At 26.0% G+C, this 25,571-nt stretch overlaps 2 protein-coding genes across 2 annotated transcripts; one reads left to right on the top strand and one right to left on the bottom strand.

Moving 5' to 3' along the window:
• Positions 1-504: 504 nt before the first annotated feature.
• On the top strand, positions 505-1,291 carry LOC145846990 (BLOC-1-related complex subunit 8-like). Its single transcript, XM_082953476.1, has 2 exons — positions 505-711; positions 1,014-1,291. The coding sequence occupies exons 1-2, from the start codon at positions 520-522 to the stop codon at positions 1,149-1,151; spliced, it is 330 nt and encodes a 109-aa protein (XP_082809602.1). The 5' UTR covers positions 505-519; the 3' UTR covers positions 1,152-1,291.
• A 12,594-nt stretch (positions 1,292-13,885) lies between these two features.
• Positions 13,886-20,487, bottom strand: LOC145846991 (intersectin-1-like). Its single transcript, XM_082953478.1, has 8 exons — positions 20,348-20,487; positions 19,993-20,170; positions 19,384-19,482; positions 18,974-19,141; positions 18,445-18,657; positions 18,207-18,231; positions 17,485-17,625; positions 13,886-14,025 (listed from the first exon to the last, which is right to left on the bottom strand). Exons 1-8 carry the CDS (start codon positions 20,485-20,487, stop codon positions 13,886-13,888), a joined length of 1,104 nt encoding a protein of 367 aa, XP_082809604.1.
• Positions 20,488-25,571: the final 5,084 nt, after the last annotated feature.

Raw genomic sequence — 25,571 nt, 5'->3', positions numbered from 1 at the left:
ACTAAGGATTCATGTAGTCCATACTGACACAATATTTTAAATAATAGTTTGTGTGATACTGAATCAAAAGCTTTTTTGATGTCAGTGTAAACTACTTTGATACATTCGTTTTTGAGATAAGGGATTATCCATGAATGTGTGCATGTCAATAGTTGAATTTTTGAGGAGCGATTAGGGACAACACCAAGTTGTTTATCAGATAGTAAATTATAGTCAAAATGGTGAATTAAAATCTTTACAGACATAATTTTAGTTTGATTTTAAGCTAAAATATTATTTTAGTACACAATCTTTTGAGAATGTTTACTGATTTTTTTTTAACTTTATTATTATGAACTTTATTATATTATATGTTCATATAAAAATTTTTAAGAACAAGTGTTTTTATTAAAATGTTATACCACTGTTACTTATATATATGTTTCTATTTTTTTAAATTGGTTCGTATTAATTGAAAAATTTCTTAGTAAATATGGTCAAGTATATTTTATTGCAGTCATAATTTTTATAATTTTTAAAATGAGCTTAAAAAGTGACAAGCAACTAGAAGAAAAATGCAAAAGATGTTGTGATGGAATGAACAAGACTTTGCACACTATAACAAACAACCCTTCTTTAGGATTGTTCCGAATCCAGCAAAATATTCATAAAATGCTTCCTATTGTTTCTCATACTCACACTAACATTAAAAAACAAAATGATGATCTAAAGGTAATTTTTATTACTTTGAAATTATATATATGTCTGTTATAATTAGAGCTTGTTTTATTAAGAACGTATATTTTCATTATTCATTAACCAGTAGGTTGATCTTATAGAGTTAAAAATAAATAATAAATAACATATAACAACAATGTTTATCATAATTAATATAAATTTATATATAGAGTACAGCTTTTAGTTTTATTAGTTATACACTATTGAGTAAACTATACCATGTCTTTTTTGAAACTACACTCTTTTTATTTTATTAGTCATCTTACAATGTTATATTCACTTTTTAATACTTTTAGGAAATGGTCTATGATGTTACACAATCACTAACTGTTGTGAAGGATATTTCAGAATCAAAACAAACTTTTTTAAATATAGAGAGTCTACTTGTTAACTCTACCGCAAAAGCTGCTTTGTTAAACATGAAGAAACATTGACTGAAGATTTAATATGTACTTTATAATTTCGTTACTTCTCTAAAACTGATGTTGAATTTAGTTTCTAGTTGTTTAATAAAAAGTTCTTTTAAAATTTTATAAACATAAGTTATAAATATTCAAACTTTTATTTATCCACTGAATTCAAGCTCGTTATCATTTTTTAGATAATATTATTTCAGTAACTTTTTAAACTTAAACTAAAAATTATTTGTTGTCAACAATTTCATAAGCATAGTCATATGACAACAAAAATAACTTTACTTCAAAAACTTTAAATTTCTTTATTTAAGAAATACTAATTCAGAAGTTTCATAACAATTAAAAATATGATGTATAACTCTCATAAATAACCTAATTTTTTTCCTTTCATTAATCGCTTGTTATTTGTATATTTTTAATAATTTTACAGTTCCGTAGTATACTAAGATGTTTATTGTATTTACCTATTTCATCTTGTTTATTGTTTAAATTATTTATACATCCAAACAATGTAAATGAGAATTTGGTCATTCATTATTTTAGTACAGGGGTCGGCAAACTGCGGCCCGCGAGCACGTTACTTTTTTGAATGGAATGCGGCCCGCGAAAGAAAATTTTGCGGCCCTCGAACATGTAAATGTGGCCCGCTGAGCAAAATTGTATTTTGAATTAAACTTGTTAGATTAATTTAGTTTTAAGTCCCTGTATAACATTTTAAAACAATTAAAAGACTTTACTTATTTAGTTTAAAAATGTGAAAAAGACAGGTTAGCATTCCACTACTTTTTTTCTCAATTTCATAATAACTTTCTTCTTACAACAGCAAATTATTTTCTATAAAAAGAGTATAAAAAGTGCTTTAAATTAGTAAGATAATTATATGATACATATATTGTAAATAAACTAAATGTAAATGTTTTCCTTTTTGTACAAAAGTAATGCACAGTAATTAACTAAAATATCATTTCTTTACAGTTTAGTTTTTTTTACACGTTTTTTATACCTAAGTTCTTATTACAGATATTTTGTTACTAAATGTTATATTTTAGTGTGCACAAATACATTTAAAATAACATAATAACATAAAATAAGGTCAATTTGATTTTGGTTTTGACACCTTTAATTTTTTAGAAGTTTTCTTTGTATTTTGAATTAGTTCCTATGCAAACCAGTGTACAAAGATGCTCACATTTTAAACCACTTTTTATTTAATACTTAACGAGATAAACTTTAGTTTATGCATAATTTTCTAACATTATTGTTTCTACATGTAATTATCTAAGTGTGTAATGACACATTTAAAACAATATATATGACATAAATTAAAATTTTTTTTGTAAGGTATACTTTTTAATTTTTCAAACAATGTTTTTTGGCAAAATAAATTAGTTTTTATGCGTTGCATACTAATATAAACAGTTGCTGTTTTTTGAAACTACCTATTTAATTCAAACTAGATTGAGAAATAGTAACTTATTAAGTTTAAACATTTTTTATCAAAATTCGATCAAATAAACAAATAAAAATTGCCACACTCTCAGACTATGACTATTTGAAGACTTAAAATCTCAGTCCAATTTAGTCATTTTTTCAGTTTTTGGCTTGAATTGCTTTTTTTATGCTAAAATATCAGGCTAGTTTTGATCACTCGGACTGACTTTTTCGCTTTAAAGTGTGGTAAATTAAATTTATTATGTATGTTTTGTTCAATGCACAGTGTTTGAATTGAAATATATTTTAAATTTTAATTCTTGCAGCTGATATAATTTAAATATTATTTTATTAGTTGTATACATATAACTGTTAACAACTAGTGTTGCCAAAAAATCCTTGAAAAGCTTGGAATCTAACAATTTATACTTAAAAAATCTGAAAAAGCCTTAAATTTGAGAATTATTGAAAAAACCTGGAATTTTAAACAATCTTTACATGTAAAGTAATAAAATTTCGATTTGACACAAAAAATCTACAATATAATTATATTTAATTAAAAAAATTAAAGCAGATTAACAGTATCTTTAAAAATTTTCTATATTATTTAAGACTGGTTTTTTTACCTTTATTTTAATTTTATACTAAAAATAGAAGCAAAAAGTAATACTTTTAAAAACTTCATATTGTGCATTGCACCTTTGCTTTTAAATGGTTTTAACTATTTTTGTGCTTTGTTTTGGAACTAAAGCTAAAAATTTTAACTTTTAATAAACTTTTTATATAATTCAGACATTTTTGCTTTTGAAGTGGCAACCGTTTAAAAGGCTAATTAAATACTAATAAAGTATTTTATTAAAGAATTCGAGCATTAACTAAGTTAAAAAAATTATTTAGCTTATCTACAGTAGAAATAGGTATTAATTTTATTTAATTAACTAACTGCTAAGTTTTCAAAAAAGTACAAACTATTAAGACACAAAATCTATTTTCAGTATTTAACATTTTTAAATATGAAAAGGTGATTCATAACATAAAAAATGTATAAAAGTGACCCATAAATGTTTTTTCAAGCTCGGTTTTATAGAAAATTAGGTTGTAAGTAAAACAATAAAAATAACTTATTAAGTTTAACTCATTAAGTGTTTAAGAAAGTATATATTCTATCAAGACTAAAGTATATTTAACAATGTAAATTCTATTCCAATAGATATTTATATATAAAATAGGCATTATTTTTGTAGCTAAAAGTCATTTAAAGTAATAAATTGAATAAAAGTAAAACTATCTCTAGTGTGACAAAAACTAAAGCCTAAATATTATTCAAATATCACTAAAACTGTGGCCCGCGAAGATTCTGAAAACTTGAAATTTGGCCCGCGAGCACCAACTGCCTGCCGACCCCTGTTTTAGTACATGAATTTATTAATTATTTCATCAAATTTTTCATTATTCTATTTAAATCTTTACCTTAAAAGCTAAATACATTAATTATGTTTAGTACGTCTTTGTTTAAAATGAATTTTTATTATTTAAGAATTAGATATTTTAGTTTAAGGTCGTATGTTGTCCATCCCTATTTTTTAAAAACATTTGTAAATTTGATGAACAACTTTATAACTTTGAGATTAAAAAAAAAGTTATTAAGTTTATATTTAGCTTACAGTTAATTATAATGTACTTTATGTGTTACAAGCGGTCACACTTTTATAGGAACAAAGCTAGTATTTTTATATTTTAAAACACTTACATCTTAAACAATAAAGTGTAGATGTCCCCTTATCAACAAATGCTTGTTTAAAAATGTCATGTACAAAGCGACAACCAGATCACAAACGACACAATATTATTTAGGCTCAACGGGTGGTTCAAAAAAGGATGGTACAACCGTATAACTGATTTAATAAGTTACGAAGAAAACGGCACGGAATTATCTAAACACATCTGAAACACACAAACTTAAAAATAAAAGTATTGATTTTAATAAAGACTGGAAAATAATCCAACATATTGGTATATTCGAAAACCCGCACAAGAATTTCAGTACCTGCATACTTGAAAAAGTCGCGATTGTCAAAGCCGACAGGTAGGATAACCTAAATAAACGATACGAACCCTTCTATTCCTGCCCGCACTTCAAAAATTGATTTGTCCGTAAATTTTTTCCATGTATGTTTTTTAAAAGTTTCAGCAAACTAATAGTTTTTAGAAAATAAACTTATTTTAAATCAAAAAATTAAAATTTTATAGTTATTACTAGAGTATATTTTATTTTAAATTTTCTCTATCTACGTCATCATTCAAATTAACCACATTAGAATATATTTCAACTTATAACTCTTTTACCTCTAACAACTATCAGTTCATTGAAAAAAAATATATTTTTAGAGACAAAAAAAAAAGCTTACATCTAGGTTTTTGTTTTAACTTTTTAGTCTTCGATATTAATTAATAAGCAGTCTCTTAGATAAAATTTACATTTTACTATATATTTAGCCTTAAGATTAAAATTTGTTTTAAAGTAAAGATACGTTTTTGTTTAATTTTTAAGTTTATTTTCACATACTAATTTTCGTGACCCTTGTAAATATCTTTTAATTTTTATATAAGTACTGACGAGGTCTGTGACTGGAATATAGTTTACTATTTAAAGTCTTGAAATAATAAACTGTATCAATTCTTTAAAAGTAGAGATTATTGTTTTCATTAACTCTAAACATGTAACACTTGTATCTTTAGAATATCAATATCTTAAGAAGTATTTTATCGTTATAAAGCTACACGTATTAAGCCAGATAATATTTTATGTAGTCTTAAGTAATTTTTTTTTTTCATAATATATCCTTATGTACTTAAACTAAACGATATAAGATAACATAAAAGTCATATTAATGTGTTTTTTTGTTAGAGATATTTTAAATTTTTGAGAATTGTATCTTCAACTTCAAATATAATAGGTATTGTGACAATGAGTACAATTTAAACTACAAACTATATGGTATCCACAAAGTTAATTCACAAAACTGCTTGATGAGATTGTGTAACAATTATAGTTGGAAACTATCTATTTAACCTAAATTAAGTAAAAAAAAAAACGTGAAAGTGAGCATCTGTGTACGTTGGTGTGCTAGAGATTAGTATAAGATGTACAGTAACTTTTAAAAATGTGTCTGAACAAAAACTATCTTATGTCATATTCTTATTTTGTTTCAGATGTTTTTGTGCACTCTCAAATATAAAATATAGTGGTAAAACATCTATAACAAAAACTTAGTACAAATTAGGTGTTCAACAAAATAATTAAGTTTTAAAGAAATGATAAATTAGTTAAGTACTATTTTAAATAATGGAACATATTTGCACTTAGTTTATCTAATTAATAACTATGTACTACATAACTACTTTTTTCTAAGCACCTTTAAAACTTTGCTTTAGTCCACCAATTGCTATTGTAAGAAGAAAGTTATTATCTAAACAGAAAAAAAAATCTATAAAGCTTATCTGTCTTTTCACAGTTTTAAGCCTAAGCAGAAAAAACATAGATGGTTTTAAAATGTTATACAAGGATGTATAACAAAATTTTTCAAATGATAACAACTAACTCGAAGAAACTCAACTTAAAATAAATTTTTGTTCAGCGGACCAGTTTTAGATGCTCGAAGGCCGCAGATGCTTCTTTCGCGGGCCACACTCCGTTGAAAGAAAAAGCGTGCTCGTGGGCTGCAGTTGGCAGACCCCTGTTTTAATGTATCTTTTGAGCTATTGTAACAAACAAACTTAAAAATATGCGTAGTTACAATAATATTAACCTTTGTAAGACTATCAATATATGAGTTTTTGCAAGTTGTTATAGCAGCCTATTATAATTAAAGATTTTTATTGAAAAATTCAGACAGTTACTGAGTTTCACCGCGAACAGATACGTGATTATTAACTAAGTAGAATATAGCCTTTTAAAATATACAAATCAAGTTTTATTGAAAAAAAAATTGGTGGAAAAATTAAAAAATGTAGATTTTGCTGTCATATGCCCGAGCTGAAACCAAAGCTGCTTTCTTGATTACTGTTTGATAAAGACTTTAAACCTGTACATTGCATATAAAAACAAAATGTCAAAAGTCTTTTGTAGTAAATTATATACATAGTTAGTTTATGCTGATTTATATATATATATAAATAAGTACTTGTAAATATTTATTTTTTACAATCTTTTTTGTACAGATGTTGACCATGTCTAGTCGCTTTCGTTTAAAATTAATAAGTTTAATACTACTTATCTAATTTCATTCAAATATTCGAACAAAATCATACATTGCGGACCGGAGGCTTATGCTTGGCGTTCATAGTTCCTCAACCCACGATTTAGGATGTACTAAACTAAACAGTTTATATACTTTTAATGTTAAAAACTTGGTTTAAAACTTTATTTTGAGATATACAAAATAAACATATGTCAAAATACCTTGTCAAAACCAATTTTTTAGCATGTATGACTTTTTATTGCCTTTTACCTACTAAAAATCGTTTTGTTTTTAAACTAGTTAGTTAGTTCGCTTATTAGAATACAGCAGATATATTAAGATGTGTTTGGCTACAAATATATTAAGTTTAAGATAGTTTGCCATAAAAAAAAAAACTTGATTGTGTTTCAGAAAGATTATTGCTATTTATATTTAAAACTAACTGCTTATGATACCACACAACTAAGTAAATACTTATAAAATTTTATCTTATACACCTCATCCTATTTATAACACATATTTTAAGTTCAGTTTTAAGTTCAGTTTAAGTACAAGTCGCCATTCCAGTGTAAATGTAGTTGGACATGTTTTAATGGCTGTAAGCTAATAGTTTTAAACTTATAAAAAATTGCCAAATGCTATAACGATTAAAAAATAAATTAAACATTTATATAAAGTATACAAAAAAAAGTTGAACTTGTGTCCTTATACTTATCAATTATTTTTAAATGTTCTATACAAAAGGACGGATTCAACTTCTATAAACAGAACAAGTAAAATTATTGTTTTGCTGTAGGTTTTAAATGATTTAGTGACTCTTGATTTGTTGCTGCGAAATCTTCTGTTTTTATCAGTCGAGCGCAGCTAAATTTAACATATAAAATTAAGATTTTTACTAAACTAATGTACAACTGTTATATAAAGGTGATTATTTCGAGGTATATATGTACACCGTTTTAAGTGCTTAAATTAAAATTACTTTATTCGGAAGTAACAAAGTTATATTATTATATTAAAAAAAAATTCCAGCAAACTAAGTTTGCTTAAAGGCTTGTAAAAGCATTAAACAAATAGTTCTTACTAAAAAGAAAGTATGTTAGTTGAAAATGACGCAAATAATTAATAACAGGAGAAACTTAAAACTAAATTTTTGATATAACAAATATAACGTAAATAGCATAACATATAGTATAGGTAAGTGTAAAGGGTGTTCCTTTAACACAAAGGTCTCACGAGCGTGAACTTAGCTTGAGAGCGTTTTTTAGGAATTTTATAAAAATTTTAAAACTTAAACCCAATTATTTTCCTTATCTTATTAGCTAATTAAAAACTTTTTTTTATTCCAAAGAACGGTCCTTTTTCTTTAAATTTAAAAAAAAATATTGAATTGGGGTTTGACTTTTTGAGTGGGGCCAATTTAAAATTTTTGTGTTTTTTTTTTATTTTGTTTATACAACCTTGTCTCCAAAAATAATAAAAAAATTTCAAATTTTTTTTAAACATACTTATTAAAATGAGTTTCATGACGTTGTAAATTTTTTATTTCAATTTAATTTTTTAATATTTTTTTTAAATACATACCATAAGCCTGAATAAACTTTTCAGAAAAATTCCAATTTTTCACGATTTTCGTTTTTCAGATATACAACTTTTTATGCAGAAATAAAATATATCTTTTTAAATTTTTATTTTAACAGATTTGTATAGTTATATTTTATGATGTTGTGATTTTTCTCCCCAGTTTATTATTGCTTTTAAAATATATGACCCATAAGAGTTTTACCTAAATTCTTAGCAACGCTATTTGAGGGATTTTTTGCTCAAGTGCCAAGATTTTTCTTCGAAAATGGGCATAAAGATAAAACTTCGTTATATTTTCTTGTCAATACTTCTAAATTTTCCAAAATGTTTAAAACTAAAATTTCTAGTAAGCTTTACATTATGAAAAATAAAAGTTAATTATAACTTTTTAAGTTCATGTTAATTTAATTAAAAAAAGTTTTAATACAAATTTGCAACAAAGTAAATTAAAACTACGACGTTAAATAAATTAGTTAGAATTAGTACTCTTCTAGTTTATATTCAAAAAAAAATGTTTAGATTTCTTTTTAGTTTTAAAAACATAATATAATACTTGATATAAGTTATTTTTACTTACGTTTGGATTCAAGTTATTGAATTTTTTGAATACATAACAACAAGGCATAAAATAAATTCGAGTCTGGTTATATAATGAATAACAAACATAAGCTACGCTAATTGTTGCCAAAACAATATCACTAATAAAACACAAGCTTTGTACGAAATTGTTACTTAAACTGACAATGTTTTAGACATTGAGTTGGTTTCATCTTTCTTAATAGTTCAAAAAATGGATGCTTCAGAACTGAGGCACTTATTGCAGTTTGGTTAGACTATCAAGCTTCAACAAGATGAAAACTGGGTTTGAATTCTGTCGCAATAACTGCTGTTGAAAGTCGTGTGGTGCAGTACAGTGCTACATAATCAGATATTTAATACACCATAATGATGACGAGTTACTATTTTATAATTATAACAGTTTTGTGTAAAAATTTAGCCTTTTACGTATAAAGTTTTGTAACACTGATAATTTTAAAATTAAAAATTATACCATAAAATCAAGTTTAAATAAATATTAAGTAGAAAATGGGCAAAAAAGTCATAGTTTTGTAAAAATAGCGTAGTTTAATATACAAAACTATAAATATTTCACAAACTAATTAACATAAACTTTAAGTTTTTATCATACAAGGGAAATTTTAGCAGTGACTAGTAAATACGCAAATTTTGAAACAAAACGAAAAAAAAAAACTTATAAAAGTTAATATCTTTTTATATAAAAAGCTGTCAACTTTTCAAACATGCTGTATGCAAATCAATAGTTTTAGAAAGATGTAAATTTTATGTTTTGAAAATTTACGTTTCTAAAACAATCTTACAGAAACATTCTAGTTATTCGTATTTTTTAGATCTTTTACTAGTAAACTTAGTATATGATGCTGTTTTAATAAATGCAACTTTACCAATTTTATTTATTTATAGATTTAATACAATGCTTTTTTAAAAACTATGACAATGAACAATCTAAACAATGTTAATCGATAATTAAAAAAAAAACTATGTAATAGTTTAAAAATAATGTCATAAAACAAAGTATTTAGAAACTGTTTGGCATACTCAAAAATATTTCTCAAAATTTTATTCGTGCACACTGCACAGCAGTACTTATAGAATAATTTTTACTCGCCAAAAAGAGTTAAGAATTATTAAAAACACATATATATATATATATACTGCAGTAAACTCCAAGGTAGTCAAAATCTGTGCACACTAAACTGTAAAAAAATATTCGATGCATCCAAAGTTGAAATTTAATTATATATTGTATTACATCGATTTTTGTTGAAATAAGTTGTATAAAGATAAAAAAAGTCACGTAGTATATGTTTTTTGAAGCAAATAATTTGTAGAGTAAAAAAAGGTCACTGAAACTGTCTTTAGCGAAGACTATTATTTTCAAACTTGGCCCGCAATTGCCAAATGCCTGTCGACCACAGATTTGATAAATGAACTTTCATTAGAAATAATAAATTTTATAACAAAAAAAAAAAAAAAAACTTGGGTAAATATAGGAAAAAACTGCGCAATGAATTACATGAAATATTAAATTTAATGAAAAAGTTTATAAAATAAACTACTTATGACGTATATCTGAGGTAGATAAAGTCAGTTACTTTTTGTTATAATAATCTGTTTTGTTTAAAATATTATTTTTCTAATTGGTAGTTAGACCAAAAAATAAACTTGTAAAAGATCAAGAATAGATTTTTTTACCAAGGTCAAGAAAAAGAAATGGAAAATACTTGACAAAGTAAGTATTTAATTTTTTACTAACTAATTTAAGTGAATCTTTTTAAAAACATTTTATTACACTCAATAATTTTTAAAATAAAGCTTGTATTTAGCAAGTTTAGTCTAGCTTTGTACACTTTACCGATTCAAACAACTCCAGTATGTATTTTTGAGTTTATATTGGCTCCTCCTCAATTTAAATAATTTTTATATCAAAATTTAAAAATTAAATAGAAATCAGTAAGAAATTTATTTACAACAAAAATGTTTTAAAAATCTTAGTTGTGCAGAAAACTATAGTAAATATTATTAACCTCATGATTGTAATGAGTTTAAACTCTATACTCCTGCGTGTTATTACATCAAGATAATAAAGTTAAAGAACAATTAGCACCAAAAAGTTTTACAAAGCTAAAGTTTTTAATCACCTTTTATTTTTTGTTCTTTTCATAAATTTTGACAGCTTTAGTTTATGTAAACTACATAATTCAAATTTTATACATAATCTTTTATTTTTTTTAATGTCTTTACAGTTTACAGAAAGTTTAGCAAAATGAAAATAAACGAAGATAAAAACTTAAAAAAGTTGAAACGATTTTTCATTTAGTACTTTTCTAATTCTAGAATTACTACCTAAAGTGATTTTTTTAAGTCAAAAATGAGAGAGAGTTAACAAATAAAAAACAGCAAAAAAAGGTCATATATAGATTGTTAATTACAATTAGATAAGAAATCAGTGTTGATCTGATAGTATTTAGAGATTTTGATCTTGAGCAAGTATTTGAACTATCTATAATATTCAAATGGAGAAAAAAGTCTAGCTTTAAAAGCTCGGAAACTTCCAATCAAATAGATCCTTGTTAAAATAAAATGATAAATACTGCGGAAAAATCTTAAAAAGTAAAGTTTTTTTTTTACATTCGAGTTAGTCATTGTATTGCATATCAAATTATACAGTAATCTTCCTTTATTCTACCAACATATGTTTCTGTGTGTCAACGAATCAACACACTTCAACTGGGTTCTGTAAAAAACCAGAAATTTTTTTTACAGAACCCAGTTGAAGTGTGTTGATTCGTTGACACACAGAAACATATGTTGGTAGAATAAAGGAAGATTACTGTATAATTTGTTTTTATTTATATTCCAGTGAAGTTACTTTACTAGGATCTTTTATTAGCAAACAATTAAAACTATATTTTGAACAGTTGTATTGCATATCGAAATTTCTTTTGTTGAAATGTTTTAAGATTAAAGAAGTAGAGCCGATAACTAATATTTTATCCACAATGTAATTTTAAAAGTTCAGTTTTTTACATAAACGAATAATACCTACATTTTTGAAATAATAAAAAAGATTTTTAAAACTGCACTACTCCAAGAAGAACTTAAAGAATTTAAAAGTTATGCTAACTGTAAATGTGTCAATGAAAAATGTATAAGAATATTTACAAAGGAATGATAAAACAACAATCTTGGAGAACTTAAAAACTAAGTTAGTTTTTTATAAATACTTTCTTTTACAGTTTATTATGTTTTTCATTTTTTCAACGAGCAACTTTTTGTAGTTTTGCTGAAATTTAGTATTTTCACTGCTTTGTATCTACAACCTTCAGTTCTTTTAGATTTAATCTAACTGTCGATGTTATGATCATAAGTTGAAAAAATATTTTAATTTGTTTTAAGACTTCTGGATCTAAAAGTTTCAAAAAACCTTCTTTGAATTTTGACGTATATAATTGAAGATCTATCTATAAATGTAAAAATGATCCAAACTTTATTATTTACTTCCAATAAAAATTATATATTTTTTATTTTTTAAATACAAATTTTTTCTAGTGGTTATTAGTAACAATACTTACAATTTATGGTTGGCCTCAAAATTTTTTTATTTATTTATAGTTTAAATGATTTTACTTTTAACTCTGTTCGTAATCACGTTTTAAACTATTTAAAAAAAGTTTAACTTAGAGGTACTGTAATGGTAAAGTTGTTCTTTTTAGTCTATCCACTCAAACTAATATTAAAAAGTATTTTTTTAACAAAAAATAACAAGTATTTTAGAAAAATTTCGTGCACCTTAAAAAGTATGTGAAGCCAAAAAAAGAACTTTGTGCACACCGTGAAGATAATGCATAATAACTTAGTTTTAGCTATACTCTTTTATTGTGTACTTGGTAATTACGTAAACTAATTAAAACAACCAAGTCAGAAAACTAGCATTTACTTAAAATAAATTTTTTTATGGTCTATTGTACAAATTTTTACCAACTGATTCACTGAAAATAGCTTTTGAAAACTTGCAAGAGAACCACTGCTCTAAAAAATAACCTTTAAATATAAATACTAGAGAGGCCATGATAATAAAAACAGAGTAATAAAAACCACTTATTTAGCTTTTATCTCTCTTAAAAGCAGTCAAATTCGGTAAAGTTATAACCTTTAACTTATAAGTTTAAATAAGAAGAAAATTATAAAATATGTTAAATTTCCGCAATAAATGTTTTAGTTTGGTTTTGAAAAATTTTTGGTTAACGCCTCAACAGAAATTTTTTCATTTACATTTGGTTAAGTTTTTTAATCTCTTGCCAACTGCAACAATTTGTTAAATTTTTTTGAAACTAATAAACTATAATAAAACTAAAACTGTTGATTGATACTTTATTTTACTGCATTTGTAAAACATTTGAAGCGCTTAAAAATTTTTAAATAGACTTGATAAATACTTAAGCTTCTTCAGTACAATAATTGCACAACAACTCATATTTCCTTTAAGTTTAAATATTATAAAAATATAAGATTGTAGATCATCTTTAAAAAGATAAGGACGAAAAGTCTAAATAATTTTTTGAAACACAGACTAAAACCACTATTAAAAAAAGTCTAATTCTATCTAACGATTCTACGAAACAAAAAAATAAAAACTAATACTTGAAAAAGTTCATTATGATGAAATATAGCTGGAAACATTTTTGTCAAATACAACAATGCATAAAATAACAAAAAAAAAAACTAATTTTAAATAACACGAGTTAAAATATATTTGCTGTAAATAAGTAGTTCAAAATACGAGTTTTTAAAATAGCAGCGAACACTTTGCTTGGTAGCACACAAATCAAGTAAGTTCAATTGGAATACCGGAATGTAGGACACTTGATGCGAAAACTATCGGTGGAAGTAAAATGGAAATGGCGGAATGTGATTGGCTCAACCGTCGTTGAACAAGAGCAAGTGGAGTTTCAAAGTCACGTGGTTCGCTTGCTTCAGAGGCAGCCTCTTCGTGATTGGTCCTCTGTTGTCTTCCTTCTGCAAGTCGCTGATTTTCACGCAAGCGCTTCCCAGAAACTCTGTGGCAGTTTAAGACATGTATAAAACATCCGGTTTGCTAAAATGATAGCATCTTTTTTATTTTATATTGTTCTACCTAAGAAAATATTATATCTAATTCTTTAGGTATAATTTTTGAGTTAAAAAAGTTATAATATTGGTACCTTGACTACTTAAAACAAGAACTACTTTGCAGTAAATATTTTACAAATTGTAATGATCTGAGTATTTTGAAATTAAGAAAACATAGTTTGCTTAAAACACCTTAATTACTTCAAACATAGAATTTATTGTTAGTTTGATCGAAAGTTTTGTATAAATTATATAACATTTTTGTATGGTATAAAGCTTATACATATATGTGATAAGCATACATATATGTTTGTATTATAAATATTTAGTTTATAAGTTTTAATATTTATATAAATTCATTTATCCTTGAGTAAATACTTTTAAAGGTAAAGTTTAATAATAAACATCTTTCTAGGGAATTAAGTGTTTTAATTTCTAGTTCACAGTCTTTTCAAATAGTTTTAATTCATTTTAAATATAACTTATTTTTACAGTTGAACTACAAGTAAAGTATTTATAAACGTGTAAAAACAGATATAATTTTTTTTTTGTAAAAATAAAGTATTTTTTTCTTAAATACATAAACTCAAATTATAAAATAAAGTATTAAGAAAAACAAATTTTACTTACGCATTTTTTTGTTACGTAAAAATGTCTTTAATTAATTCTAAAATTTTATCATGGATAAAGATATATTTAAATAATGTAATACCAAAGTTAAAAATGTTAAATTTCAGAAACTTGCACATTCATTCAAAAGTATTAAGTTAAAAGTAGCAAATTAATGACATAAGTACATTGCTTTTAAAACAAGAAGAGAATTACACTTTACAACTGAACTTTAAAAAATATGATACCATATGATAATAATTTTTTATATTTTTTAAAAGTTTTATACTAAAGTTAAAATTTTGTGACAAAACCTTTGTATGGAACTTTTTTCAAATATATCTAATTTAAGATTTTTATAGCAACTTTTATACTTTTCTAATTTATTGAATTAACAAAAATGTGATAATAATTATTCTTTATAGTGAGTTTAAAAATCGAACAAACAACTATCATTGTAAGAAAAGCTATAAGTTAAGTATTACACCTATTTATAAAATACTTTTGTTTTAACATAGCGGTCTCATACGTTTTTGATAGATTTAAAACTTTTATGCCTTTATGTTTTTCCAATCTTTTCAAAAAATAAATAATCTTTCAATTTTAGAAAGAGAAAAAGATAATTAAGTATAATCTTATAGTTATTGTTAAGTACTAATTTAAGTTAGAGCAACTAATATTTTAAGACAAAAATTGATAAAAATATGTAAACTAATTAAATAGTTTTTATCATTATTTAATATAGCAATTTACGAGTTAGGGTTAAGTTACTCAGAATAAGCCAAGAACAATCAACTTATGCCTAAAATGTTGACTATATTTTAACTGACCAATAAGTAATTGCAAAGTAAATATATACTAAAATATAAGGGAAAACTACTAGACGACGTTTTTTTAGCAAAATCTTTTTTTTTGACTCGGTACTATTTACACTAGCCTTATTTTAGTACCTAAATATCACAAAACATTGACTTTATTTAAAAGATAATGATTATACTATACCTATAAAACTTTTATGTAAAATCAATTAAATAACAACTTTGCTTAGGAGATTGTCATCTATGAAACATTCTATATTCTTGTATAGAATGAGTAGTTATTCTGTTATGCACTACAGTGCTTCCTCACTTATCCGGTTCCTCGCTTTTATGACCTATTTTGAACAAGATGTAGATTGGCTTTTTAACTGTTTTGTTACTAAAACAAAACAAAGACTGAGAGAACTTGGACAAAAAGAAAAGGCAATTTTGTTCCTCGACAATAGCTGTGCATATCCAAGTGAGGAGAAACTCATATCGGAGGATGGCAAAATCACTGCCAAGTTTATGCCTCCAAATTTAAATAAAATCCTGCAATCAATGGATCAAGGTGTGCTTGAATCTAATAAAAGGGTTTACAGAAAGTCGGTTCTAAGAGATCTTGTATCGCGATCAACCTTAAGCATAAAATATTTTTAAAATAGAATAGACATGAAAAAAAATGTTTATATCATTGCATCCGCTTGGGGTATGGTAACACCTTATGCAATAAGAAACTCTTGACTGAAACTAATGCCATTACCAAGCTCTTCCATGCAAAACAGAAAGCTTGCCCAACATGGCCGGATAAGTGAGGAATCACTGTACTTAAAAAACATATTAGTAAAACTTAAAGAAAAGACCTAATAATTACCTTATAATTGTTCATAAATAAAATAAAATTTCAATACAGTGTTATTTTTTAAATAATGTATTTATATAACTACCGTACATAATTTACATGTAAGTACCGTACAAAATTTATCTAATCTACCATTTGGAGAGTAGAGGTCTTTTTGGTATAGTAAAATCTTAAATTCATCAGTATGAACATTCTTCACATAAAACTGCATTGAGTGATTCCATTTAGGCTCCAAAACATCCTATAAATAAAAATAAAACGTAAAAAATTAAAAATCCGGCGAAAACGAACTATAAACGTGTTTAAAGCAGAATGATCTTTAAATAATTATTTGCACTTAAAATAAACTTTACAGATTTAATATACGTTCTTACATTTTAGCCATTTAATCTTAAACTAGAAAACATGTTATACAGAAAAAATAGTTTTAAAGTTTTTTTTTAGAAATACTTTAACTTCTAACTACGTAGTACTAATTAATAAACAAAAAAGCCAATATTTATTTCGGCCATCATCAACAATGTTGAGATGTTTTATGCCATCGATAATAAACAATGAACTTTACCGCAAGATCAACAACAACAGCATCCGAGACAATCCTACGACCGGTTGACGACCGGTTGTTGTTGTTGATCTTGCGGTAAAGTTCATTGTTTATTATCGATGGCATAAAACATCTCAACATTGTTGATGATGGCCGAAATAAATATTGGCTAAAACTGATCAAACGAGCGCAGACTACAATCTCACAACAAGCTGACAATGTCTGAGACGTTGAGCTGTGAATGATATAGCTGTGTCATTTTTTCAACTTTACCCACAAACGATCGCTTCAGTACTTAGTACTTAAGCCCGCTTGTTTAAGATCACGACAGCGGTTTCTCGCGACTATTCCTGCCTGATGAGTCCTAATAAGGACGAAACCGGTCGTAGGATTGTCTCGGATGCTGTTGTTGTTGTTGATCTTGCGGTAAAGTTCATTGTTTATTATAAACAAAAAAGTAAATATCTTAACCTAAAATAGGTTTTTGGGTAAATTTATTAAAAATAAAATGATTAAATTATCCAGATAAAGCCAACAAGTTAAAAAATTAAAATATTTAGTGAAAGACATAATTACTATTACTTATTCACAAAACCTGCGCAGTTTTTTGTAGTGTGGCACTGTTGACCCATTGTTGCTTCACAGTAAGGTGGGTTGTTGTTAGCAGCATTGGAAATTGACGCTTGTAAAATGGTCACCATCAATCTCCCTACGCCTAAGTTTTTGTTAGTACGAGCTGCAAAAAAAAAGAATCAATAGTCGTTATTTTTTGATCAACGCTAAGTAGTTTAAATCTAATTGTTCAATATATTATGAAGTTTTGTATTACCCACAAGGATAAAAATAAGTTGTTATAGTTAGTGTTTACAATAAAAGCTTTATTTTTTAAGCGTTGCCCAAAGTATTAATTATTTCCTATTTTTACTAATAATGCATAGGTAAAACCTCTGCAACTACTAACGAAACAAAATTTAGTCATAAAAGTTGTTTTGAAAATTTCAACACAAATATTTTTGAAATGAAAACAATAAACTTGATAAACTCTGTACATAAATCGACAGGTTTTATACACATTATATCATCATTACTAAAAAACTTAAAATATTTTCAAAGTTTTAAATCAGACATTAGAAAATTTAACCTTGAAACACGGGAGCTTTAATTTTTATTTCAGTTTGCCGGTAATTGGCAGTAGCCTCGTTAATTTTTTTTCACCCATCCAGATTTTTCATTTATCGAATCGCATTTGAATAAGAAGCTGATGTCAATGTGTGTCAATTGGAAGCAATTTTCATCAAACTCTCCGGCACTTTTCACCATCACTTCGTTTCAACATAATTGGCTGGAAAATGTTAAAACATCAGAAACTATTTTTAATGCTTTAAATCTACAAAGGTAACTAGTTGCAACAAGCAAATTTAGTCTTTTACAAAAAAAATACTATAACAATTTTTTTATGTAAAGCCTGTAAAAAAAATCTTTATACTTTGATAACTTTGGTTGATAAAGTATGGCTTAAAAATACTGTTACAAGTTATAATATCTCAAAACCAACCTCTTTGTACATTTTGAAACTAAGCGAATTTTTCGAAGTGAAAATGTGGTCGTTGATTGCACAGTTGATGGGCTTGTTTGCTGTTGTCAATAGCAACAGGTCATTGAACAGAAAAACAACCAGGTCTTTGTTGGATTTCACTTTATTTAGGAGGCCACAGTGAAGAAATTGTCGTTTTCCCAAACAGTTGGTTTCCGAGTTCAGTTTTAACACCTGTTTCGATGAAAGTTTATGCTTAGAACCTAAGAAAGATCTTAATAAGAAACTAAGATCAGTTTACAAAATAATTTTTAAGTTGAAACTTTAAACATACGGTTTTGTTGTGATGTGTCCAAATTCTTAGGTCAGTTTACAAATAACTAAGTAAATATAGAAAACCATTCAGAAAGTAACTGGTAGTTAAATAAAAAACGGTGTCTTCCTCGCTTTAGCTTTAAACTTAAGAACAGTTACCTATTCCAAACATCTATTATTTGCATTCGTTAAACCGTCCCAGAATAAGTTTATTAGCAGTTTAAGTACAACGAACATTTTGCAGGTGGTCCATGTTGACGTGCTTCCCCATCCACTCCAACCTCTCGTTGTTTTCTCTCGTCCTCACTCCCTCGTTCACCGTCCTGCAAACTTTCTCCGACAACTCCAACGCCTTCTCCAACTTTCCTCGGTCTTCGAACCCGCTTGGAGTGTTCTCTAAAATCTGTGAATAATTCGCCGCGTTTTTATTAGTGAGCAAGTAGTTTTTTGATGAGTTATAAGGAAATTATTTACATTCTTTCGGTTATTTACCTTTTTTTTGTCAAAATAAAATTATTATTTTTTATTGTAGAATGTTGAAAAAGTATTTTAATAAATACAGTATAAGTTAGTACTATAAAATTTGATTTAATCTTGTTAGCAAAGATAATATTTGTTTCATAAAAAAAACTTTCATTAAAAAACCTTTTTAACTAGTAATGGATATTTTGTAATTCTCTGCATCGGTTTCACCAAGTAGCTGGATACTGGCAAGCCTTTCCATTGATCTCCGCTTTCATGAAGCTGTTATTTTGAAAAAAAAAACTATTTTAGAACAAATCAAAATTGGAATTTTCAAGTAATAAACACATTTACTTAAATAAAAGATAAATTAGAGATTGAACAACTAAGAAAAAAAAAAGAATAACCAAATATAAACGTCGGTTTGCTTCATCCTGAAACATACGTATAGAAAACATCGTGATTATTTAAATTTAATCACTTTCCACAGAGCCCACTTGAAGGGCTTTTAAATAATCTTTTTATTATAGAAAATATTTTATTCAAAAAAAAAACAGAACATACGTTTCATAAAAATTAAATAAATATTTTCAATCTTCAGCTAGTAAGATTGGAATATTTTTTATTTCGTTACAATTTCGAATACAATACAACAAAACCGTATGTTAAAAATTTCAACATTAATATTTAATGTTCTGTTTTTTTTTAAATCAACTTTTCTAAACAAACTATATATGTATATATATATATATATATAAATTGTTGTTAAAACTAACAAAAATTCGCGCTTACCTTGACAAATGCCTTGAACTCTGGTGATACGTCGAGTTTTTTTTGTAGAAAGGAGGACGCTTTCAGCTGACCGCTGCAAAAATCAGTGTACGGCTGCTTTATTGTCGGAAATGTTTGACACAAGATGTCGCCAATCACCAGCTCGTCAAAATCACGCGACATTTGTAACTTGAATGCTCTGAAAAAATTGAAAACACAAATTGGTTTAAAATTGGAAAGCTAATATTTACTTATTTGTTAACATTTATGGTAAGAAATATACTTATGAAACTTAGAAAAATAATAAGGTAAAATTCTGAAATAAACCAAAGAGAAAATCAATTAAAAAACAGTTTTTAATAATTTAATGACGTACCTGACTAATTTAGTGCTGCACACAACAAGCTCGTTTAAGTTGACGAACAGAGTAGATATTTCTTCTTTTGTTACAAGGTTTGTATCCTTTAGCGGCTGCTGAAAGTCTCGGTAAGCCAGCTCTAAATCCTGAATATACATTATTTTGTTTAATGCCTTAAACTGAGTGTTTGAATTACAAACAAATTCAAAAGTCGAACAAGTTTTTATTTAAACATAAATGCTGCTAAAAATAGTTCTATAAAAGTTCTTTTATATAACCGACAATTATTTTATACCTATCATGTTTTTTAAAAACACATCCACAGATAAAAAAAAGCTGGTAAATTTCTACATCAAAATTATTTTAAGAGGTAAAAACCATTTAACCTTTAGATAAGATTCCTCCGAATTAATGAGTTCCATGACTCGATTTAAGTAGTTTTCATCTAATTTAGCTGTTGAAAAATTATTCCTTAGTAATTAGTATGTCAAATATAATATGTTATGACCATAAGAAACAAAAAGTTCAAAAATTATTTTAAATACAATAATGCTACTCCAGTATTTCTGTATAAATAACTTACTTTTTAGATTTAATTAAACTGATGTTTTATAAAATACTCTGATAGTTCATTTACAAAAAAGTGATCTTAATACAATTCAACAATATTTGACGAACTCAAGCTAGTATTTTTTATGTAAAATGAATCAGTAGTTCCGAAAACTTTCAAAAAATGTGTATAGTAAATCACTAAAGAAACATCCTGTGCACACTAGATTATACAGTAAATATTTTCATACAAAAACTACTACTACTATTGCATAACAGTAGTCTAGAGGAGTAGTCTTCACGGTGTGCACCGGTGCACACTTATGTGCACGAAACCCAATTTAAGTCTTAAACCAGATAATCTGGAGTTTATGGTGAAAAGCAAAAAAAAAAGGTTATTAGAATAACTGCTGGGATTGATAAAATTTACACTAGATATTAAGGTGTTCGTAATGACAGCAAAAAAATTCAGCAAGTTTGTGGGGAGTTTTAAGCTTGGGGTGCACATATTTGTTTTTCAAGGTTTATGGATAGGTTTCAGTTATTCTAAAGACCACTGGTTTACAGTATGTTTGACCTTATTAAAATACTGTATAATATAATAATGATAAAAACTGTTTTTTATTAGTTAAAAAAAATTGCCCTAAATTAACTTTTACAACTTAAAAAAAATTATGTGCATAATAATTTTTTTCTTGACATAATAATGTGCACAAGTGCACAATTTAGATATTACTGGTTTAAATTCAAATAGCATCTATGAACTATGCCTTATATAATAATAGAACTCCGTAACAATAATTTAAGAGGCAAGATTCCTATAAATATTTGGTCTAAATGAGGAAATGTGTTGATACTTAAAGGATTTTTATAGTATAAATATGAAGATACTAGCAGCTATTCATTCATTATTATTAAAAAAACTTTGTTGAGGGAAACATTGAAAAAAGTATTAGTGTCAAAAAGTTCATAATAAATTGTATATATAACAATTTTAGAATTAAAAATGCTTTAGTTAAAATTTTATTTTGGCTATAAAAACTGTGCATTGAAAAACATTTAAGTTTCAGAGGTAGAAAAAAACGAAACAATAATTCATTGAACTAAATATATATATGATACAAACAACGAAACACTTTTGATCTTTATCAGTTTCCTTTTCCGTCGATTTTGCAAACTTATCTAAGATGGTGTACGAAAATTTTAGCAAACTTAGACTGACATGCCCCGATTAAGACTGAAATTTTCCTAACCCTTGTTGGTTTTCGCCCAACTTGGTTTAAAACCAGTTGAAAGAAATACTGAATGTACTGCGTATTAGTTAGATTGTAATGACAAGGTCTATTAGTAAGAGGACTCTTTAGTAAGTATATATTTTTTTCAAATTATTTTATTAGATATTTTACCTAATAAATAAAAAAAAGAGTTGTCTGGATTTGAACAGTCATGTAACTGCTACAGAGATATTTAACAAGCTATTTTCAGAGTGCTGGCCCAAAAAATGCTGGGCTACAAAAATGAAATGCTTAGATAGAAAGAAATTAATAGCTTGAAAATCCATTCAGTACAAAATAGACCGATACTTAAGTTAATTTTATAAACTCAGAAACTAATTAATTTTTGTACTGAAAAATTCTGAAATTTTGCTTAAAATGCATTGATTTTATTTAAATTAATGGTACAAAAAACAAATCCTTATTTAGAAAAATAGCACAATTTAATATATTTTTCAAAAAACAAATTGATTTTTATTATAGATTCTCAGAAACTTTCAATCATTTGTACTGATATTTTGTCAATCTTGGTTAAGATCACAACAGCGGTTTCTCGCGACTATTCCTGCCTGATGAGTCCTAATTAGGACAAAACCGGTCGTAGGATTGACTCGGATGCTGTTGTTGTTGATCTTGCGGTAAAGTTCATTGTTTAATAATTTTATTTAAAACAGAATTGAAAAAAACAAATTTTTAAAGAAAAGTAATTAATAATTATCAATTTACTCAACAAAAAAAAATGGTTTAAAATTTATTTTACCAATTTACAGCTATTCAAGCAATTAAAGTGACAAAAACTGAAATTTCCCTAAAAAAAGCCTAATTTGACCTGAAGCGTATAAACCCTGTGTTAGTATACGTTTTAAATCTCTAAAAATCACAATTATAACAATGGGAATTTTATTTGCATATTTAAGCTTAAATTAAGAAGTAAATAACTTAGTTTTATAATAAAAGAAACAATATTTAATATTTTTTATATAACAACCAGTCTTGAAAAAAGCTTATCGACTGAATAAACCTATACAGAACCAAAAAAAAAAGACAAATATACATTATTTCTTAGATATAAAAAAAACGTAAAAACATCTAAGCTAAAATCGGACTACACCTCTAGAAAAAATAATTGCGAATGTTCTTATGGATAATGTTTTTGCAGAACATATTTGCAACAAAGCTGAAAAATTGTAACAATCTAAAAGTATTTACACTATTAAGTCTATGTTACTTTATTTATTGAGCAGTTATACAGTTAAAAATTTTTTGCGTTTATATCTTTTAAACTAATCAGGTCACTTTATCTTTAAAAAAGTTTTAATGTTTTTCATCATTTTTTCATTACTTTAAATTAACTAGAGTTTCTAAATTATAATGATGATGTGTTTATTCATAGTTTTTCTTCTCAACTTAGGGGGTGGAGATACACTTTGGTTTTAAAAAGTAAATCTTATTTTGTAGAGTTATATCTTAGCTATCAGTCACTTTTAACCGCTTAACAAAATTCAAAGTAACTTTCGAGACAAAAGCAATCAAATTCCTTAAGCTCAATAGGTTCCTTACAGAAGGAGCAAACTAAAAAAAGACTATTTTACTAAAAATCAATCTTCTTTTTCAATTTCTAACCAGCCTTCTTTAAATATTTACAGTATGTTCATTTATAATGTTTAAATTTCTAATGCAAGAATATTTTTAATTTTTGAAAACAAAAATTTTATTTAAAATACACTTTTTTTATCAAGAATTTTCTTTTTTTTTTAACTAAAACATTCAAAGTCTTTTAAACTGTAAAAGAAATGTTTCCTAAAAATTTGAGGTCTCTAAGTCAAAAAATAAAGGAGAAGATAGATTTTTAATTTTCCGAGAAATTGAAAAATTTACGATTCATGTAACAGAAAAATAAGAAACTAGACTAGAAATAAAGAAAATACGGCAGGCTAGATGAGGTACGTATAATAGAAAACTTTCGGCTACTAACTTAATTTTAAAAATTAAAAATGATTTGACCCGCAAACAAAAGACGATACACGCTCGTTTGTCAAAACATTTACAAAAAACTAATTGAGCCAAAATTGCAATATAGAGTTTTTTTTTAGTAACCAATTTACAATGAAATAAAAAAAAGATAATACTAAGTCTTTTCTTTCTTCTTTTGACTTTTCAAAATTAATTGATAATTTAGTGCGTTTGAATGATTTTAATTCAAAACTATCTCAACTAAAATTTACAAATGTATTGCTAATAGGTCATATTTTTTACTTTAGTATGAGTAACTAAGACTTAGTTGTTTTTATATAAATTGTTAGTTTTGTTTTCTAATAAACATAGGCTGCCAGAGACTTTGTTTGTAAAATTAAGGAAATTATTTATAAAATTAATGTATAACTGTTCAAAATATAGTTTTAATTGTTTGCTAACAAAAGATCCTAGTGAAATGAATTAATGTATGAATCAAATTTGCCTTAGCTTATTTTGAGAAAAGCGTTTACCAAAGCGAATATCAATTATCATTTTATTACTAAGCATACATCATATAAATTATCAATTTTTAAGTTACAAATCTATAAACTGCAAAACAACACAGGATGATTTCTAGATTCTATAAGATAAAGAGTTAGCATAAAACTTTAACAGCTACACAGTAGTAAATTTTTTTATTTGAAGTTAAACAGGAGTGTTTATTAAAATAAAAAACCATATAGAGAAAAAATTGTACTGTGTTTATAAAGAAATAAGTAGTTCAACAAACAGTCATTGGAAACAGTAAAATTGATTGAGTGAAAATATCATGTCAAAATTACGGATACATGTCAAAAGATCGGAGTAAAAGTGCGTGTTGCATATATACAGAAAGAGTTGGGAAATATTTCTCCCTACTCTTTATAAGTCGTTTGTATCAAAGTTGCTTAGTCTACAAATTTACGTGTCCAGGTGATCTGAACAACCAATATATTGGTGAGACTGAAAGACAACTCTTCTTAAGAATTAAAAAAACATGTGACTCCAACTAATAGTGCGGTATTTAAACATATCAAAAATGTGCATTTTGTACTAATTGTAACAACATTCATAATTGTTTTGAAATTATTAAAACGTGCAGTTCGTATAACGTTTTTTTATCTACAGAAGCTTTACTAATTAAAAAACTTCAACCAAATTTAAATAATCAGCTTGGTCCTGATAAAGGATGAAGAGTAACTATTTATATTTTAATAAACAATTTTTGTTTATTACTTGTCGTTTTAATTACTTGTGTTTTTTACAAATGATTTAAAATCACTCTATACTTATTATATTTGGTTAACTTGTGAGTGTTTAGTTTTTTGACAAAGGGAGTTTGTGAATTCCGAAAGCGCTTAAATTCTTAATAAAAGTTGTAATGAAAAAACGTTTGTGTCTTGCAATAGAGTGGTATTTAAATA

This window comes from Thalia democratica, unplaced genomic scaffold (assembly GCF_965202585.1).
Source record: "Thalia democratica unplaced genomic scaffold, ktThaDemo2.hap1.1 HAP1_SCAFFOLD_760, whole genome shotgun sequence".
Lineage (NCBI taxonomy): Eukaryota > Metazoa > Chordata > Thaliacea > Salpida > Salpidae > Thalia > Thalia democratica.
This window is presented reverse-complemented; position numbering and strand designations above follow the sequence as displayed.

Coding starts and splice junctions, on each gene's coding strand:
- LOC145846990 (XM_082953476.1), top strand. CDS start 520: ATGAGCTTAAAAAGTGACAAGCAACTAGAAGAAAAATGCAAAAGATGT. Junction 712..1,013: donor AACAAAATGATGATCTAAAG/GTAATTTTTATT, acceptor TAATACTTTTAG/GAAATGGTCTATGATGTTAC.
- LOC145846991 (XM_082953478.1), bottom strand. CDS start 20,487: ATGTATATTCAGGATTTAGAGCTGGCTTACCGAGACTTTCAGCAGCCG. Junction 19,483..19,992: donor AGTTCAAGGCATTTGTCAAG/GTAAGCGCGAAT, acceptor TCAAAATAACAG/CTTCATGAAAGCGGAGATCA. Junction 18,232..18,444: donor GTTTCAAAATGTACAAAGAG/GTTGGTTTTGAG, acceptor AACATTTTCCAG/CCAATTATGTTGAAACGAAG.